The sequence below is a fragment of the Gekko japonicus genome, unplaced genomic scaffold (assembly GCF_001447785.1).
Source record: "Gekko japonicus isolate JY-2015 unplaced genomic scaffold, Gekko_japonicus_V1.1 scaffold2313, whole genome shotgun sequence".
Classification (NCBI taxonomy): domain Eukaryota; kingdom Metazoa; phylum Chordata; class Lepidosauria; order Squamata; family Gekkonidae; genus Gekko; species Gekko japonicus.
Window position 1 is genome coordinate 123484 of NW_015169854.1, and position 20376 is coordinate 143859.

The following is a 20376-nucleotide window of genomic DNA, read 5'->3' on the forward strand; positions in this document are numbered from 1 at the left end:
CGCCACTCCATCCTCACAGTTCCCCTCACACTGCCCCATCCACACAATTCCCCTCACGCCACTCCATCCTCACAGTTCCCCACACGCTGCTCCATCCTCACAGTTCCCCTCATGCTGCTCCATCCTCAAAGTTCCCCTCACATTGCTCCATCCTCACAGTTCCCCTCATGCTGCTCCATCCTCAAAGTTCCCCTCACATTGCTCCATCCTCACAGTTCCCCTCACGTTGCTCCATCCTCACAGTTCCCCTCACGCTGCTCCATCCTCACAGTTCCCCTCACGCTGCTCCATCCTCACAGTTTTCCCCTCATGCCTCCCTCCTCACAGTTCCCCTCACATTGCTCCATCCTCACAGTTCCCCTCACATTGCTCCATCCTCACAGTTCCCCTCACGCTGCTCCATCCTCACAGTTCCCCTCATGCTGCTCCATCCTCACAGTTTCCCTCACACTGCTCCATCCTCAAAGTTCCCCTCATGGCGCTCCATCCTCAGTTCTGCTCATGCTGCTCCATCCAAAGGTTCCCCGATGTTGCTTCATCCTCACAGTTCCCCTCAGGGTACTCCATCCTCACAATTCCTCTCACATTGGTCCATCCTCACAGTTCCCCTCATGCTGCTCCATCCTCATAGTCTTCCTCAGCCACCCACTCTCCCTCTTACCTGTAGTCCTCCAGGTAGCCAACTTGTTCTGCCAGAATGCTAGGCCCACCACGCGTTTCCCCCCAGAAAGGGACCCCATCTAGGGTCTGTGCCACTGTCTCAGCCTGGCGGCGAGTGTTGCGGACCACAGCCACCAGGTCAGTCCGTGGCGACAATGTCTCCTCGAGCTGAGTCAGGTCCCCACGTACAGTTGCTGAAAGTAGCTCTACTGTCTCTGAGACCTGAGGGGGGGAGGGATGGAGATGTCACAATTCTGGTGTGGGAGGGCCATAGGTGCCTCATATTATTTATTTATTTATGTATTTAGATTTCTTGACTGCCTTTCCCTGCTTACGCAGGGCTCAGGGCGGTTTACAACAAAATAATTTAATACATTATAAAACCAATTCAATATTAAAAACATTGAAACATAAACATTTGAAAACATTTTAAGAACAAGATGGCATATCTAGCACTCAGTTTTGGGGGAGGAGGGGGAGAATGCCAAGCAGGTGTAAGGAACTGTCACTGGCCTCAACCAAAGACCTGGTGGAACATCTCTGCCTTACATGCCGTGCAAAATTTTAATAGGTCAGACAGGGCATGGATGTCATTTGGCAGAGAGTTCCACCAGGCTGGCCAGCCGGATAGATTCTTATCTGCTGATCATAATGCACTTTGGGGGACAAATTGGGAGATGTAGCAGGCATGACTTTAATGCAGCCAGGTACCCAGGGCTTTTTTTGGTAGAAAAAGGCCAGCAGGTACTCATTAGCATAATATGACACACCCAACAGCAGAAGCTCATTAGCATATTAGGCCACACCCCATGCCTTCCCTTGGCTTGCCCGTGTGCCCTGCGGCTGTGGCAAGCCGGCTCTTGGACAGGAAGGGGAAGGCACAGGGAGGCATTTAAACGCCTTGCCAATCCTTCCAGGGCCCCCTCTGGCCTGCCCGCCTCGGAGTCGCCAGGGGGGTGTCGCTCTCCAGGCCTTCCCTCTGTAGCCACACACGCGGAGGTTTTGGCTGTAGTGGGCGTGGCCAACTCTGAAGTCAGCCGGAACTCCGTTCCTGTGCGTTCCTGCCCAAAAATAGCCCTGCAGGCACCCATGGCAGACAGAACATACACACGCCACATCTTTCACCTTACACAGTGCTTCAGTGCCCAGCTGAAACTCAAGAACTAGTTCTCCTCACGCCAGTCACTGTATGACTGTCACGTCAGTCACCAAGGCTGCACATTGGAGGAAGGGATGCACGTTTTGTGACCTGCTCAGATTAACCATGTTTGCACAGTGAATGCTTAGTCGATGTAAGGACTTCTATTAGTCAAAGGAAGTACAGGACATGACAGGTTTATTAATGGTTAATAGCTATAACAGCTAGAAATGGGCACATTCTCGATCTGAGGCAGGATACCTCTGATTAGCGGATGCTGGGGACAAACAGGACGGCTGTCTCCACTTTGCCCTGCTTGGAAGCTCTCTAGGGCCATCTGGCCAGTTACAGGGACAGAATGCTGAACTCAGCTAACCTTCGGTCTGATCTAGCAGGGCAATTATTTTGTCCTTAAGCAGCTACTCTATTCCCGGGAAGTCCTGCCCAAATGCTCATTTGGCTTCTGAGATTTCACCAGGCACGGTTTACATCTTCCCACATTTCATTTCACAAGCACAGGGGCTAGAAACTTGGCTTCAAGCTGTATGGGCTGAAATCACACGTCTGTAACTGTTCTCTATATTGAAACCGGCTGTCTTTCATCAGCTAAGTACCGCTGTGTGCAACGCACGCGCTTGCCAGATAAAAGCCACTCGCTGTTCACAAGCCTGTGGCCAACATTCTGTAAAGCTGTGGGTTTTAGACTGTCTTCCTTAGAAGTTTTATCGGTGAGATCAAAAATGATAAGGCTCTCTGAAAGACACATCTACGGGGCTCATGTTTTGTGGAGCGGGTGGGTGGAGTGGGAACAGCCCAAGCTGCACGGCCACGGCCAGGATATGGTCTGTTTATGTCATTTCAGAAATACAATAGACATTTTTCTTCCATGAATTATGCAATTATGTGAACAGGATGGGAGTATGTGGGGGGGGAGAGGAAGGGGATGTTACCATTTATTTGTATGAAATATTTAATTTCCCCTTTTTCTCCAGCATGCAGGACTCAAAGCAGCTTATGAAAGTTTCTAAGGGGCTTGGAGGAATGAAGCTCAGACCCCCAGACAGCTACGGATCATCCCCGCACTGCCATGGTCTTCGCTCGTTTTAGTCCCACCTTGCAACAGGAGGAGAACCACTTTTTAATTTTTTACCCCCTCCTTCTCCTACTCTCCCCTTCGCTTCTTCCCCATTCTTTCTCAGTTGTTTTTGTTTCTCACTTTCCTTTCCTTGTCCTAGTCAATATTAAGCCCTGACGGAGATGCTGGTTTCCTTGACAGCTGCACTGTTGTAGGAAGGATTCTCTGAAAGTATAAAAACCAAAGCATGCATTTACACACACAAACAGTAAAAAAACCCCACTCGTGTATATTATGTACAAAGCACCCTCATTCTTCACATAGCTGAGTATTCATAAACCCAGGGGAAATTTTGGGCAGGAACGCACAGGAACGGAGTTCCGGCTGGCTTCTGAGTTGGCCACGCCCATGCCTACAGCCAAAACCTCTGCGCATAGGTGGCTGCAGAGGGAAAACCTGGAAAACGACCCCCCGACCCCCCAATGACTCCCCTCCAAGGGCCGGCCTAACATGCTAATGAGTTTCTGTTGTTGGGTGTGGCCTATTATGCTAATGAGTTCCCGCTGGCCTTCTTCTACAAAAAAAGCCCTGCATAAACCCAAAATGAGCACTTCCTAGATGCTACGCAAGACCACGCTAGTTTTAAGGCGTATGCATGCTATTGTATGCCAGCCAATGTTCCCTCTAAGCTGTGGAGTCTTGTGAGCAAAAATTCTACTTTGTGAGCTACTCCTTCCTTGCTGCATATTCAGCTCTGCCACATGGCATACCCATTCGTAGGGCCTGTATGTTAGCACTCACAACAAACTGGAAGGGCCTAACTACACATTACAAAGTCCTCAGATCACCCCCAGGTCTACCACAAGGATGTTCAATCAGCTGAGTTGTGACCAACGCTCCCTGGCGAAATCTGCTTGAGATCATTTCCAGGTATGCCAAACGCATTCCTTGCTGCATATTCAACTCTGCCACATGGCATGCCCATTCCATTCTATTCACAAGTAGGACCTGTATGTTAGCACTCACAACAAACTGGAAGGGGCTAACTACACATTAAAAAGTCCTCAGGTCATCCCCAGGTCTACCACGAGGATGTTCAATCAGCTGAGTTGTGAGTTCCCCACTAGATACTGAATTCCCAGGCACGCGAAGTCCAATTTTGATCAGGACTACAGTGCACAGTGGGAGGGTACTTAATTCACCGCGTGCTGTTTTCCCACCTTGAAATACCCCTAGGTGTGCTATCTGCTGTGCTGGGGAAACCCGTATGTACACCATCAATACATGTGGACGGGGTGACCCATCCACTAGGTAGCCGTGGGCAATTGCCTAGGAGACCAGTGGTGGAGGGACACCAACCAGCCCTGTTGCAACCCCACCACTTGTCCAGTCTGCCCAGGAGGAGGGAGGTGCTGGCTTCCTACTTCCTCACAGCCCTGTAGGGGGCTTCCTGCCGGGTGCCATCGTGTCCCACCTCACCTAGCATGCAGCAGCTTCTCACCATAGTGTGTGTGTGTGTGGGTGGGTGTCAGGCACAATCTTCCCACCTCCCTGCTGCTTGGTGTAGGGGGAAGGCAAGGAGGGTAGTGCTGTCATTCCGCCTCCCTGATACACGAGGGGCAGCTTGGGTGCCCTAGCCTAGGGTGTCCCAAATCCTTGGGCGGGCTCTGCACATGCACACACCTGTGCGCATTTCAGGTAGAAAAAAATGGCTTGTATGCGGGGGGAAAGCTTAAGCATCCTCTTACCACCTGCCAAGGTCCCAATCTGGATTGGGCCCCTGTGTACCTGGGCACTGAGTTCCCAGGTGGGAATTTGCAACTCACATTCGATCCACATAATGGAAGACCTGGACACGGCCTGAGGACTTGGTAATGTGTCTTTAGGTTCAAGTGGCATCATTAGGCACATTTGCAACATGCTAAGTACTCAATAGACAGAGTCCACATTCATATTCCAGGAGGAAAGAGATAGGAGTCAAGGGCCCTTAGGCTTAAGGCTACGGCCAATAAGCCATACCATTGAAGGAAGAAGTCAAGGGCCCTTAATCTTGCCAGGGGTTGCTGGCTGAACTAATGCCAGCCTCTGTCATCTCTGGAATACGTAAGAAGCAGGGGTCATTTCCTGCAGGTGCCCACAGGAGCGGAGCTCCGGCAGTAAAGAGCCCAGGGGGCGGGCACATGCAACAAGCCCCACCCCCTGCTCCCAGCAGCCCTCAGTCAGAGCAAGAAGCAGCCAGGTAAGCTGCAAAGCCCCCCCCCCAGTCCAAAACAGTCCAGTGGCACCTTTAAGACCAAGTTTTATTCAGGTACAAGCTCTCCCTCCTCTGCAAGGACAGATCTGCACGCCCCCCCCCCCCAATAGCTAGCAATCCAAAACAGTCCAGTGGAGCCTGAGCGGTGGGTGTTGCCTTCTGACACACTTCCGATGATGGTCAGGGGGTGTGGCATATGCAAATAACTTATGCTAATGAGTTATGCTAATGAGCTCCTGCATCTCTTTTTCTATGAAATGACCCCTGGTAAGAAGAGTACAAGCACAGGTTAAAGTGAGTTCAGGGATACCATCTCAGGATACCTGACTGTACAAACAACCCCTTAATGCTCTGATAAAGATATGCACTCACTCACCAGTGTATCAATGGAGCTTAACGTGTGATTGGCGTTCAGCAGCGAATAGGTGACCTGGTACACTCCATCGTTGGTTTCACTGTTTCCATAGAAACCAATGCCAATCCCAGCACTGTGTTTGGAGAGAGGAAGAGAAAGAGACATTTCAGTATCCAGGATCTCCAAACTTTATGACCCTGCTTCCAAACCAAGAGGTCCCAAATTCCATATGGTCAGGATTTTGCCTCACAAATGTGCATTTTTGCAGCCTGTAGCAATGTATGATCACAGTCTGATTTCCACTGATATCATAAATGTATGTCTGGGCAATACAACTGCTGGTGGGGCTTATACAACTGAATATTCCTCCAAACAAATATAATTCCTTTCTCACAGAATACTTGTTGTCATGATGACAAGTTACAGCCTAGCCTGATACACTCGTTTTCTATGAACAGGGGATTTATCTAAACAGAGGAATATTCCACACGTGAACTCCCAATTGCTGTTTGAACAGAGCAGTCACATTGAGAAAACAGAGCTGCACTTACCTGTAACTGTTGTTCATCAACATCTCCTGTAAAGACATACATTGGGCCTGCGCTTGCGCAGGCCAGCCATGGGACATTTTCTTTCTAGCTCAAAAACTCCAAAGAGGCCCCACCCATTTTGGAGCCAATGCACACGCAGGATTCCCACCCAGCATGTCACATGCTCCGTTGGCAGGCACCCCTTCCCTCAGTTCCTGTAAGCCACCGCGAGCCCCCTTCCATGGCACAATAGGCCCTGTGAGAGCTCATGGCGGGGCAGGAGGGAGGGAATGTGTGTCTACACAGAAGACATCAATGAACAACAGTTACAGGTAAGTGCAACTCTGTTTTCAGCTTCTGTCTTCTTGTGCAGCCCAACACTGGGACCATTAGCAAGCTACTCACCAGAGGAGGTGGGGTGAGTTTCTTGCCGGAACAGAGCCTGTAGAATAGACCTGCCCACATCTGCTTCTTTCCTTGCCTGAATGTAGGGCTGCCAAGTCTCCCTGGGGGGCGGGGAAACGACCACTGGTGGATTGGGCCCCGGGGGGAACCCCACCCCGACGTGCACGTCACCAGGAAGTGACGTTAGGACGCCGAGCACGCTGGGGGCGGGGCCACGACCATTGGAGGGGAAACGTGCCCGGCGTCCTAATGTCACTTCCGGGTGACGTTCGTGCGGCGCGTGTGCGCTTTGCACGCACGCGCTCCAGTCGTCGCGCGGGAGTCCCCCGCTGCGGCGACTGCAACGACTTGGCAACCCTACCTGAAGGTCTAAAGCGTAGTGCTTCACAAATGCGTCCTCTGTCGACCAGGTTGCTGCCTTGCAGATGTCCAGCAGGGGAAGTTGATGAAACGCAACAGATGAACCCTTTGCTCTGGTGGAGTGTGCTTTCATGTCCAGTGAACACAGCTCTCCAGGTGCCATGTAGCAGGAACGGATGGCAGCAGCTACCCATCTGGACATGGACTGGGCCGAAGCAACTTTGCCCTTCTTGGGGCCTCGATAACAAATAAGTAGTGCTTTGCCTTTATGGAATGGTTTGGTAAAGTCAAGAACTTTAGGGGAAAAAACCCAACTATCAGAACTAATCTGGCACCAAGCCTCTGCAAATTGTGCCAGCCTACCCTTAAAACTAGGAATGTCTGCAACTACTGGGGCGGATAGTCAGAACCTTGCTGGCTGTTGGCCCTGATTCCTCTGGAGGTTCTGTTGAGTAGGCTGGTGGTGCTGTCTCTGACCCCTGTAGAAAGGGATACCAAAGCTGTGTTGCCTTTGGGAGAGATGTTGCCTCTGGGCCGGAGCTGAGCAAAACACGCTGAATGATCTGGCTGTCTGGCAGTTCTTTTTCATAGTGGAGAGGAACACATCTGTGGACTGTGAAAAAAGAGCTGATCCCTCACATGGGAGATCCTCAGCTTTACAGTGAGTCTCCAGAGGGAGAGCAGTGTTGTGAGACCGTGAGTGCCTCCTGAGGACTATGGCAGAGGCCATCGATCTGGCTGATACATCAGCGGCATGCCTGCCTGCGTTAATCTCCTGTTTTGAGGGTTTAATCACCTTGGACTTGGAATCATCAGACAATTTGTCCAGGTACTGGGAAAGACTCTCCCAGAGGAAAAGCTGGTAGCCTCCCATAATCACTTGATAATTTGTTACTCAAAAATTGAGAGCAGAGGAAGCATAAAAGTGTCTTCCCAAAGTGTCCAGATGGCAGCTTTCCCTGTCAGCTGGGGATGAATGCTGGCCGGGCCGTTGCGTGCCTGCATGTCTTCTATAACTGTATGTCTTCCATAACTAATGAAGACCAGTGGTGGGTGCATGGACAGAAACTCACAGGAGTCCTGCTTTACTCTGTACAAATTTCAGTCTTACAAGGTGGGGCCTGAATGGAGGCTGGTTTCTGCAGATTGGAACTGTGAGGTCAGAAAGACCTTCCAGGATCAGAAATAGAGAGTATCAGAATAGAGATGGCTCAAAATTCTGTCCTTTGAATGGTTATCTGAAGTGGAAACATCAGTGTCAAGGGCTTTTGCCATTCTTATCATTTGTTCTCTGTAAAGATGGAGGTCTTTGCTAGGAGACACTGAAGTCCAGTCACCCACAGTATCGTTGGGTGATAGGTCCGAGGCACTCTTAGAACTTATAACGAGATGCCATGGAGACCTCTTCTCCAGGCTCATGATACAGAGACTGGAATGGAACCAGTGTGGAGTGGGCATCCATGTATCCCCGTGTATTTGGGTCAAGCCCCTCTAAAGTTTGAAGATGATGTCCAGCCCATCTATTTAAGTAGGATGGTGACATGCAGTAAGAATGCTGGGGGGGGGGGGCACTGGTTGCCAAGATAAAGGAGGTCCCAATTCTGAGTGTACCAGTTGTCTGGCAGGGATGCTAGATGTGGTGATGGGGTGTGCAGGGGAACCAAGATGATGTCCTGATCAACCTCTGGACGGCAGGGATGCTAGATGTGGCAATGGGGTGTCTTCAATAACAGACCAAGATGATGTCCTGATCAACCTCTGGACCCTTAGAAGACTTGACACATCCTGATTTGGGCACAGACTTGGTCTTCTCCTTATGCTTAAATTTTTTATGTTTCTTAGCAGGAGGTTCCAAATGCAACCAGACCTTGGTCAACAGTCCTGGAGAAGGCAAACGTGGGTGACTAGATTCTACCTCCGGAGCAACCAAAGTGGCTCTTTTTGGAGGGATCGGAGCCGCCTTGATAGACGAGCCCGTAGGAACCAAACAGACCAATGGGGGCCTGGAACGGGGTTCAGTAGTCGGAGCCAAGGGAAGTGGACCCGAGATAGTGGGCCCCGAGCTCAGAGTCACTTTGGAAGGAACCAAGGAGGACAAAGCCTTCTCCCACAGTGCAGCGTTCAGCCTAGAGGCCCTATCCGACCAAGCCTTAGGGGTAAAGCGCTGGCAAACTGAACAAGCTCCAACATTGTGGGTGTCTCCTAAGCACAGAAGGCAGAGTTTGTTCCACATTTTGCACATTTTTAAAAACAGTACCATAGATGCTGTGACAAGGAACCACAAGCACAACAAACAGGGAGAGCCCGGGTGATGGGGCTTGCCTCCCATGAAATAGCCTCCCAAAGGAGTACAAAACAAGTCCTTGGTGGACAAAAAGAAGTCTTCTTTCATCCACAATGACAATGAAGAAATCGATGGAGCATGCTAGAAAGCTTCTTATCCTTGAGGCGGTGAAAAAGGAACTGAGGAAAGGGGGTGCCTGCCAGTGGAGCATGTGATATTCTAGACAGGGATCCTACACATGCGTTGGCTCTGAAAGGGGCAGGGTGCCTCCTCTTTGGAGTTTTTGAGCTAGAAAGAAAATGTCCTATGGCCGTCCTGCACAAGCGCAGTCCCAATATGGGGCTGCACAAGAAGACCGAAGATGAAACACTGTGAACACATTAACCTGGTCAGGCCCTTTGTCTATCAAGCTCAGTATTGTCTACTCTGACTGGCAGCAGCTCTCCAAGGTCTCAGGCTGGAATCTTTCACGTCAACCACTTCCCAAGTTTCTTTACCTGAAGATTCCAGGGACTGACCCCGGGACCTTCTGCATGCAAAGCAACTTTGCCATTATGTCCCTGCCTCTTCCTAATGGTTACAACACTTGATTACGACTGGTGAGACCTGGGTTCTATACTCACATCCTGTCAGTTCTTATGTGTATATATAGTGAGGTGATGTACATTCTTCCAGTCTCTTTCCTCTAACCAGGTTTTCAATAACAGGTTTCAATCCTGGATGACCTTCTGTTGAAAAGGAATACTGACGGATTTAAACAGGGTATCTCCCGGGCTTAGAGCTCCCATCTTACAGGCCAGGTTTTGTTTCAGAAGGGCAAGTAGACAGTCAGGGGTTAGCAGAAAACATGCTTCAGACTCCGGTTATCTCCAGGAACAGTACATTGTTGAAGGAAGCATTGTTTCTGTCAATGCCTACAATCTGGAGGAGGAGAATCTTCTCCTTTCCAATGTGAATAAATCCTTGTTCTTCAAAAGAAAACAGTTATTGAGTTAACAGAACAGTGGCAGGATTGCTTTTAATGTTCGGAAAGTCAATTTATTGCAGGATGAGGGGGGGAAAAACAAGAGTCCAATCTTCTAGAGTAGGTTGGACTTTCTCAGGCAAAAAATATACCTCCTTCAGTTGAACAATGGGCCTTCTTCTTCCCAGGCTATGAAGTGATAAAAAGTATCTAATGTAACAGATATGGGTACATCATGTAGTATGGTTTCCATCTAACGCAAGCTAACTGACATCAGGGACATGCGCAGTTACAGCTGGCCATAACAAGCAAGGTCACAAGCTTCAGCATTTTACCTTTCCAGCATGCATCCAAACAACAGTCACAAATGAACCAAAGTTAATACCTGAAAACATTCATGATGTTAGAATCATCAATGGCACTTAACATATGCACCATGGAAGGGCTAAGTGCACCTATTAAGTTAAACCTGTTAGTCAGTGGCAGAGTACAAAGTGTTTCATAAACTGTGCGTATAACACTGGTCTAGAGGCAACTTCCTGCCCCAGAACTAGAGCCACATTCAGGATTTTGAGGGGTTCAAGGCAAGACATCATTAGACAGTGTGGGCCTCTTGTGAGGGGCAAATTGGGTGCGATTTGCCCACTGAGGGAACACAGTAACTCTATAGACAGATGTTTTATGGTAACGGGCTGAGGAAGTACAACTTAAGAGTCAGAGCGTACTAAAAGGCAATAAAACAAATTTAAAACAGTATACAGTTCTCTAAGGGACTAATGCTTGTCAATCATCATCGTGCATTTGCACTCATTGGCCAGAACAGTGGAACGGAGGAGCAAGTTTATTTCTGAGTGAGCTGCTGGGTAAGAATTCTGCCTGACTGTTTCCCCCCTCACACACACACACACATCTTAAATAGGGGAACACCCCCTAGTATTTCACTGAGAGACATGTTAATAACACCCGTTTTCTCTTACCCAGGATCCCTTTGTAAGTCCCATCCCATGCAAGGAGACTGAACACGTGTGTGGGGAGGAGAAAGCCCCCCCCCTTCCTACATGCAGTTAGCAGATTGCTGGAACAGCCCTTATGCACGTTCTGTGTGTAGGCTTCTCTCCGCACGATTGCAGTGTCTGATTTTTGCAAGGATCCCCATTGCTTGTACGCTAGAGGCTGCCCACGTACAAATGTAAGGATTGTTCAGGCTGCAGAATACATGAAAGCTGAGGTGGGGAAGAACATACCACCACTGTTAGATCGCCGCTAACAAAGATCCAGAGGGTGATTTCAACAAAAGTGATCAGCTTTATTGTAGGTACGAACAAGCGCTTGAAAGAAGTCATAACCAGAACAACTTAACATTGGGAGCTAGGCTCCTTTTAAACATTCCCGGGCTAACGTAGTCACGCCTATTTACAATAAACAACCAATGAGGTTGTGCGGATAACGTCCAATGAAAGTTCTTCCCTCGCAGGGAATTGGTACAGTTCTGATTGGTCGCTGTTGTGGAGCGACCAATAGCAAGTTGGCTCGGAGGAGCCTTCCTCTGGCTCGAGCTTATCATGGAGAGTTAATGCGGCGATTCATGTAAGCCTTTTCGAATACACCACAACCATGATCCTCCTGTGTTTGCGTGGTCTGGAAGGGATGTTATTGAGGACCCAGCATTACCTGTGGAGTGCTGCATTCATTTGCTCTGCACCTATTTATCCTCCACGGATTTAAAAGCCCCCAAAGTGTCCCCCCCCAGTTATACTATGAAAACACCATTTTCATTTCTCAACATTTCAATTCCTGTTTTTATTAAATATTATTCCAGAAAGATTTTTAAAAACCAGATGCATATATGATTATATATGTAATAACAGCTGCAAGGAGTTTGTTTGCAAAATACTGGAGGAAAGAAGTGCCAGCAAAAGAAGAGATTATCTACAAACTATTGGAAATGGCAGAGATGGACAAAATAACATTGCAACTACAAGATAAAAAAGAAGAACTTTTTGAAAAAAACATGGTCAAGGCTGTATGAATGGATTGAGGTGTATCTGCAAAGATGCACACAATAACTTTATATTACAAGTAATTGAAATATAATCTATCTTATATAGTATTTTACATGTAAGGGTGCATATAAGAATGATTCTATGTATGTAAACCAATCGAGCTATAATGGGTACAAGACTCCTGTTTGTTATATGTTGGTTTGTCTTGTAGATTCTCACGTCTGTCTGTCTTTCTTTTTCTGTAGAAAATCAATAAAATCCATTTTTTTCAATTCCTCAACAAAAGTTCAGAGGTATGCATGTTAGTCTGTTGTGGAGGGGGGGGGGAGATGACCAAGTCTTGGGGTTAGGGTTGCCAAACTCCAGGTGAGGCCTGGAGAACTATTTCAACTGTTCTCCAGACTACAGAGATGAGTTTCCCTGAAGAAAATGGCAGCTTTGGAGGGGGGACTCGATGGCATTATACACATTGGAGTCCCTACCCCTTCCCCAGGCTCCGCCTTCCCCAGGCTCCGCCTTCCCCACAGGCTCCACACCAAACTCCTCAGGCATATTCCAATCAAGTTGGCAACGTTACTGGAGGTAACTTAAAGGCTAATGGGTTTATTGTGACAAAGGTTTTGCAGATAAAACACTGCATCATCAGATGTATGAAACATTCGCTTCAGTCGGCAGTCTACAAAATGGCAGGTAGTGCTCCGCATTATGGCACCTCATTGCCAATGCACAGGTATTTCGAAACAAGTGTACTAGAGGTAAGATGTTTTTATTCACTCAAGGCTAGATGACACCATTTCCAGGTCTGCCCTGGGCCTTGTAGAATCAGACATGCCCTGGAAGGTTCACATTGAAACTTCTCAGGCATGTGGGGCCTGATTCCCATCCGCTGCACGCCATCTTCCTGACCTGAAATGGTCCTGGGGAACTGTCGTCTGCCCCACTGAGGAAACTAGCGGCTGAATTGTACAATACAAAGTCCTTGTGGCTGCCACTAGGACTTTTGGCCAAAGCAGGCCTGATGTTTTTAAACAAACCGGGGCTGTGCAGCTCCAAATGAGGGAAATATGCCCACTGAGACAGCCTGAACTGAGAAAGACAGTGCCAGGTAGAAAGCACAAGTGCCTCCTTCCCCAGTCCCAATCTGAGCAGGTCCCTGAGGCGCTTTAAAAATCACTTGTTTAAAATGACTTGTTTAAAAACACCACATTTGTTTGGCCATACGTGCACTGGGAGCACGGTGTTTCCCAGATCCTAGAAAGATCTCATTCTGACCCAGAGTACAGTATGCATGGAGTTAAGGCTCCAGCCTCCCCACCCCCGTGTACACGGTTTTTCTGATCTGAAACGGCCCCAGGAGAAACCATTTACTTCTTTGGAAAACATAATTTCCCCAACAGAGCAGACAGGGGCTCACCAGGGGCATTTCAGGTCAGAAAAATTATATGGGGGAGAGTCTCCTCTCCCTGCAGTCCTGATCCAAGTTGGGCTCCTGTGTGCCTGAGGGCTCTTTTTGTAGAAAAAGTCCAGCAGGAACTCATTAGCATAATAGACCACACCCAACAGCAGAAACTCATAAGCATATTAGGCCACACCCCTGACAACACAGCTCATTAGCATATTAGGCCACACCCCATGTTACCAGAAGTGTAGTCATCCAGCCACACAGCAGAAACTCATAAGCATATTAGGCCACACCCCTGACAACACAGCTCATTAGCATATTAGGCCACACCCCATGTTACCAGAAGTGTAGTCATCCAGCCACACCCACCTTTTGCTTCTTATTCTGTTTACCCTGTTTGTTGTCAAAACCCAGGGCTTTTCTTGTAGCAGGAACTCCTTTGCATGTTAGGCCACACACCCCTAACGTAGCCAATCCTAATGAGTTTCTGCTGTTGGGTGTGGCCTATTATGCTAATGAGTTCCTGCTGGGCATGGCCAACTCGGAAGCCAGCCGGAACTCCGTTCCTGTGCGTTCCTGCCCCAAAATAGCCCTGGATGTTATGTTACAACATGGTACACCCCCCAGTGTACATTTGGGTTTGACAAGACTCTGAAGAACGACAATACCAGTTGACCTGCATTAACCAAATTTTAACCATGCATCCCCCTAGGGCAAAATAGGGACAGTGATATACCAGAAAAGACCAAGGGTCCAGTAGCATCTTAAAGACTAACAAAATTTGTGACTCATGAGAGCTCATACCTGTGACAAATGTTGTTAGTCTTTAAGGTGCTACTGGACTCTTGTTCTTTTCTACGGATATAGACAGACTAACACAGCTACCCATCTTGATTTACCAGAGAAAGGGATAATCAGGCTGCATAGGGCACCTCGGAATTCAGGTGGATGAAGTCACAGGCATGTATAGATTCTGAGGTTTGGATGTCCACTGGATGTCCACCCCCAGGACCTTCGTGCAGAAGTAACCTGAAGAATCTGGAGCACAAATGGGGAGGACCCCTCCTGACGGTGCAGCGGAGAAAAGAGGGAAGAGGCACATCAGGAGATGCAGTGCCAGCAGGGGAAGAAAACAGGTTAGGAAACCAGGGGCATAGCACAAAAATGCATGGGGGGGGGGAACAGCCAGCAAAACATCTAAGCTCCTTATGGCAGCTGGCCGGGGATTGGGAAGGGATTTGCATGGAGAGGCAACAAGGGAGTGTAGAAGGGACGGTACAGGAGAGAGACCTGGTCTCTCCCCCCCCCCCAAACTCATCCATCCTCTCTCCGTCGTCCTGGATTGGCCCATCTATCTGATGTCGGATCCTGACAGCAAGCGTTTGCCCATCCACCCCCTAGCTTCCTTCTGCACTGTAATTATGAAGCATGCTGGGTGGTAATTATACTCTTTCTGGTAATGACACAAGCGTGCAGGAAACAGCTGCAACCCAAACGGACTAGGATTAACCCAAGAAAAACCAAAAAGACTAGCCCTCCCTCCTCCAGACCATCTTAAGGGTGGACCCATCCATCCACCTGAACCACTTGATCAAGACCAGTTAACACATGATAGCTGGCTTTTTAAACAGAACACAAGGATTTAGCAATTTGTACAGGGTTACGGGAGATGCTGCAGGTACTAACTGTATTTATGGAAATTCACCTCCTTTGCTGAAAGGATCAATTATGAATTGAAATATATACATAACCCCCCCCTTCTCCCTTCATTCATCCCATCCAGTCCACTCCTCAGTCCGTCCAGCCCCAACTGAATTCAATTAACTGGCATATAAATAAGCCCGCAACAGTAAAATCAATTAATCATTAGTTTACTTAATTAAAAGCTTTTTACTGACTCAGAAAGTATTTCCAATTCAGCAGGCAGCAGCTTTGCTTTCCTGAAAAACGGCTGTATTTTTTTAATCTTGTAAAAATCATGAATGCAGGCACCATTTGGGAAGAAGCCTTCTGCCTCTCTTTCATACAGGAAGGAACGCCTCTTCTAAGATGGTTCCTGCTGTAACACGCGAGTCATCGAAAAACAAATCAAGAAGGCTGTTTTGCCTACAGAATTTCCTCATTTATTTATATGCAAATCCCAAAAAATTTAAATGTCTAATTGATTGATAAAAATTAATTCAACTCACTAACTAAGATTTCTTTAACTGAGAGGCAGCCCTAATATGTGGTACATAAACTTGGAAACAGCTACTAGCCTGGTCGCCCAAGGTGAGTAAACATTTCCTCCAGGTGACCAAATAATTTCCCCCCCCTGAATTGGAAAAAGATAGTTTCAAAAATATATATATATATTTTATGCCATCACTGTAGCAAAAAATAACTACCACCAGTATGCTGAGCAATGGGGCTAGTGAATAATTTGTGGGCCACTAAACGGGATTCATTCGTACAGATGCTACAAATTACACTTGAGAGAAATCAAATCTTTTCTTGATGTAGGAAGGATTTGTGGGCCGGCTACTAACACTGAGGCAAGTGGAAGAAGAGGGAGTTGTCAACTACTCTTCCATGATGCCTGGACCTAGATTCAGTTGAAAGCTCCCCTCATTCCAGCTACCATTTTGGATCCCTGAAACGGGACAGCAGTCAAATACCATTTCACTGGACTAAACCGAGACCAGCCTCCAGGTGGGACCTGGGGTTCCCATGGAATTAAAGCTCATCTCCAGACTGCAGAAATCAGTTCCCCTGGAGAATATGGGAGTTTTGCAGGATGGACTCTATGGCACTGTACCCCACTGAGGTCCCTATCCTCCCCAGGCTCTATCCCCAAATCCCCAGGAGTTTCCCAACCTGGAACTGGCAATCCTACACCCTTATCCCCTGCCGCTGGCCGGGGGGGACCTGGAAACCCTAACCGAGACCTCACTAAAATTATATTCAAATTAATATTTATATTTCATTTAATTGCTGTAAGCTGCTTTGTGACCAAATTTATCTAGTTGAAAACTGGGTAAAAATAAAATAAATACATTTGAAAAGTATTATTGGGGGGGGGGGTCTCAAACCAAAACTCAAAGCAGCCAACATCTGCCATTTTGGGCCTTTTCAGAAATTTTGTAAACTTAATTTTCAGGATGGATCCAGGTGTGGTGGCTGCGTTGGTCTGAAGCACTAGACCAAAGTTTGAGTCCAGCGGCACCTTTACGACCAACAAAGTTTTATTCAAGGTTATCTTGAACTTTGACTCCAACTTTGTTCTTTAATTTTCAAGAATATGGGAACCTGAGGGAGGAGGTTTAAGCCTTTACTCTCTGCTGTTTCCCCTACATGCAACAGCCTTGGAGAGGTGCTACTTGCCCTAAAGTAAAGGTAAAGGTTCCCTTGCTCGAAAGCCAGTCGAGTCCGACTCTAGGGTTGCGGTGCTCATCTCCATTTCAAAGCCGAAGAGCCAGCGCTGTCCGAAGACATTTCCGTGGTCATGTGGCCGGCATGACTAAACACCAAGGCGCACAGAACGCTGTTACCTTCCCACCGAAGTGGTACCTATTTATCTACTTGCAATTTCTTGCTTTCGAACCGCTAGGTTGGCAGGAGCTGGAACTAGAGACGGGAGCTCACTCCGTCATGCGGCGCACTCGGGTCTCGAACTGCTGAACTACCGACCTTCCACAGCCTGCAGCTCAGCGTCTTAACCACTTGAGCCACCGCAGTTCCGCTACTTGCCCTACTATTGGGCTAAACTTAAAGGTTCACTTGTTTGGCCCTTACATTGTATACCATTAGTAGGTTTGCCAGCTCTGGGTTGGGAAATACCTGGAGATTTGGGGGGTGGAGCCTGAGGAGAGCAGGGTTTGGGGAGGGGAGGGACTTCAGTGGGGTACAGTGTCACTGAGTCCGCCTTCCAAAGCGGCCATTTTCTCCAGGTGAACTGACCTCTGTTGCCTGGAGATCCGTTGTAATCCCAGGAGATCTCCAGCCACCACCTGGACTGGTAAAAAAACTAGGGAAAATTGAAGTGTTTCTCAAGGGCACAGTACCAGCCCTGCCACCTGACTAAAGCATTCCGCTTATGCCAAGGGTCAGTCCTGCTCCACAAGGCTCTCTAAAGGCAAGCTCTGAAAGGGATTTCAGTCTGAGCAATTCGTCTTGCTGGCAGATGACCTTGCCAGCCTCAGTCACTGCTGTCTTCAGAATCTAACCTCGGTTGCTACACTTGCAACGCTAGCAGACTAGATATCCATAGCTTGACCTAACACTGCACACTGAACAGCACTGCGCACCTAGTTGCCCAATTTAACAAAAACACTGGGTATATTAAGTCCTTGCCCACTGGTATCATATTTATATTGGGCCTTACACTACCTCTTTTCTGGCCCTTCTCACCTTCAGTTGAGGATTTGGAAAAATGACTCTGGTCAGCCCTCGAACACACTACTTGCGCCTGGCTCCACACCACCGGACAGGGTTGCTTTGCTAACCACCAGCCTGACTTTCCACCCCCACACAACCATTCATATCGGGCTCCTCCACAGGGAGGCAAAGTCACTCATTCACATGTCAGCGGGTGGCCTACTTCCTTTGGGGCCATGGTCCTCCTTTTGCCCCGCAGAGAAGTCAAGGGCAGCTAATTCTCAGTTGGTCTGTACACGGAGGATGCCTTGTGCCACGGCCCCTCAGATCTGGGACCCAGGTCTGGGTTCATGGATCCACCTGTTCTTTCTCCACACAACCCACCACCCTCTCCTTCTCTTCCAGGGTTGCCAACTCTGTGCTGGGAATCTCCTGGGGATCTGGGGTGGAGCCTGGGGAGGGCAGGGTTTGGGTAGCTGATAATTCCTCCAGGGGCACTGGTCTCTGTCGCCTGGAGATCAGTTGCGCTTCCGGGAGATCTCCAGGCTGGCTCCACCTGGGGACTGGCAACCTGAGGTCTCTTCCCATCCAATTCTCTCACAGGCCTCCCGCCCTCCCCCCCCTTTCAGTCACAACAGGCCCTCTTTTCCTCCTTCTCCCTAAATCTCATTTCTATGGCAACCACCCCCCTCCTCCTCCTTCTCCTCGTCCTCTCACAGCCTCACAGAGAGGCAATGCCATTCTCAGGATAATCAAGCTTTTTCATTAGATGGGAGGCCATTCCCAGACTCAGGGATGAGGGGATAAAAAGGACAGGGTTGGTGGCGGTGGGGGGGATAAAGGTTTTGGCTGTGGTCCCAGCCCTCTGCAGACCCTCTAGCTCCCATTCTCCTCCCAGAGGAATCTTGGCTCCCACCCCTCCTCTCCCTTAACCTAACTCAATCCCACCCCATCGGTTTTCAAAACCTTCACTCACACGCCTAACCTAGGTTCAAGTGGTACAACGTTCTCTCCCTCTGCCCCATTTTGCTCTCTTGCAAATCCTCACTTTCCCAGAGAAGGGACACGTTCCTCCAGTCCACCTGGAGAACCTAGAAGGAAGCGAGAAAGAAGGAAGGGCTCTGATTCTGGGAGGAGCCATGGCCCAGAACGGACGTGTTGCATGCAGAAGGTTCCTGGCTCACTCCCAGGCATCTCATGAGGAGCAGAAAGGGGGGGGGGTTTTCTCTGCCTGGCTGAGAAAACAGAGCTAGATGGACCAATACCTCTACCAAAGCAGCCTCCACCCTGGCAAACTGGTGGGGTGGGAGATCTGGTACAACAGATCACTCCCGTTTAGCACAGCAAAGCCAGCCTTGCTCTCCAGCCACCCAGCCATCATTGCGCTACATCCATTAATCACAACAGGATTTTTCCTGTGTAAATAAGACAATCCCCTTGTGAATGACTGCTATAGCGCAATACCCAATGATGTGTGGATGCAGACACTGCTGCTGTACTCAGGGCCGGCCCCAGCTTATTTTGCACCCTAGGCGAGGATCCCTTCTGGTGCCCCCCCCCCTGCGCCCACTATGGCTTGGACCTGTTAATTGGATCTGTACCCCGGGCCTCCCGTTCCCCTGGCACCCATGCTCTTAACACTCACTTTTGCTTTTGTAACTTTGCCGGCTTTGCACATCTGGCTTCCACCAAGGAAGACTCTGCAAAGAAAGGCACTCGCAGTCACAAACAACCTATGCTTCTCGCTTGCCTTGACAGTTCCTTGCTGGGGTTGCCATAAGTCAGTTGCAACTTGAGTGTCCTTATGTAATAGCCCCCCTACTTAGATTCTTCTTTGACTCAGCTGAGTGACCCTTCTGTGCCCAGAGGGCTAAGTTGTTTGGTGGAATTGGTGTTTGTATCATCAGAAAGATCATAACATGTTTAAAACTCAGTAGTGTTTGCAGCTGAACCAGGACAGCGGGTGTGTGTGTGTGTGTGATAGTTTGGCACCCCTAAGGGCCGGTGCGCTCTAGGCGAGCGCCTAGTTTGCCTAGTGAGTGAGCCGGCCCTGGCTGTACTCTTCGAGGTGATGCTGCACACAGAAGAAGAGTCGGACTTATGCCCTGCCCTTCACTTGGAGTCTCAGAGCAGCTTACAATCTACTTCCCTTCCTCTCTCCAGAACAGACACCCTGTGAGGTAGGCGGGGCTGAGAGAGCTCTAAGAGAACTGTGACTGGCCCAAGGTCACCCAGCTGGCTGCATGTGGAGAAGTGGGGAATCAAACCCAGTCCTCCAGATTAGAGTCCACTGCTCTTAACCACTACACCAAACAGCGACCCTAAATCCATGCCCCAAAGGTTTCATCCTTGTTCAAGAATTCTTGCACACCAGCCAACACTATCTCACCTCGCCCTAGATGCTCTGGCTTTGTTGTGGTCCAGAGACAGGAAAGCGGGGCAGGAGATCTTTTGTACACCCGAGATCTGGTCATTACTTTTCTACTTCCTTCGGGCATAAGGGGCTCTGCTAACACTGGCGATGAGATGTCAGGCAGCATGAAGCTGGATTCAGTTAATATTCCCTGGGGGATGACTCAAGGGCCAGTTC

The 20376-nt window shown here is 48.8% G+C and overlaps 1 protein-coding gene across 1 annotated transcript in view; it reads right to left on the reverse strand.

Annotated features, from left to right (window-relative positions):
* The window catches only part of TTYH1 (tweety family member 1), a 76276-nt gene that overhangs the window by 27671 nt on the left and 28229 nt on the right, over positions 1-20376 (reverse strand). The window contains exons 4-5 of the mRNA XM_015417367.1: positions 5504-5615; positions 662-882 (exon numbers count right to left, since the gene is read on the reverse strand). Coding sequence (XP_015272853.1) covers positions 662-882; positions 5504-5615 — 333 coding nt within the window. The remainder of the gene's footprint in view (positions 1-661; positions 883-5503; positions 5616-20376) is intronic.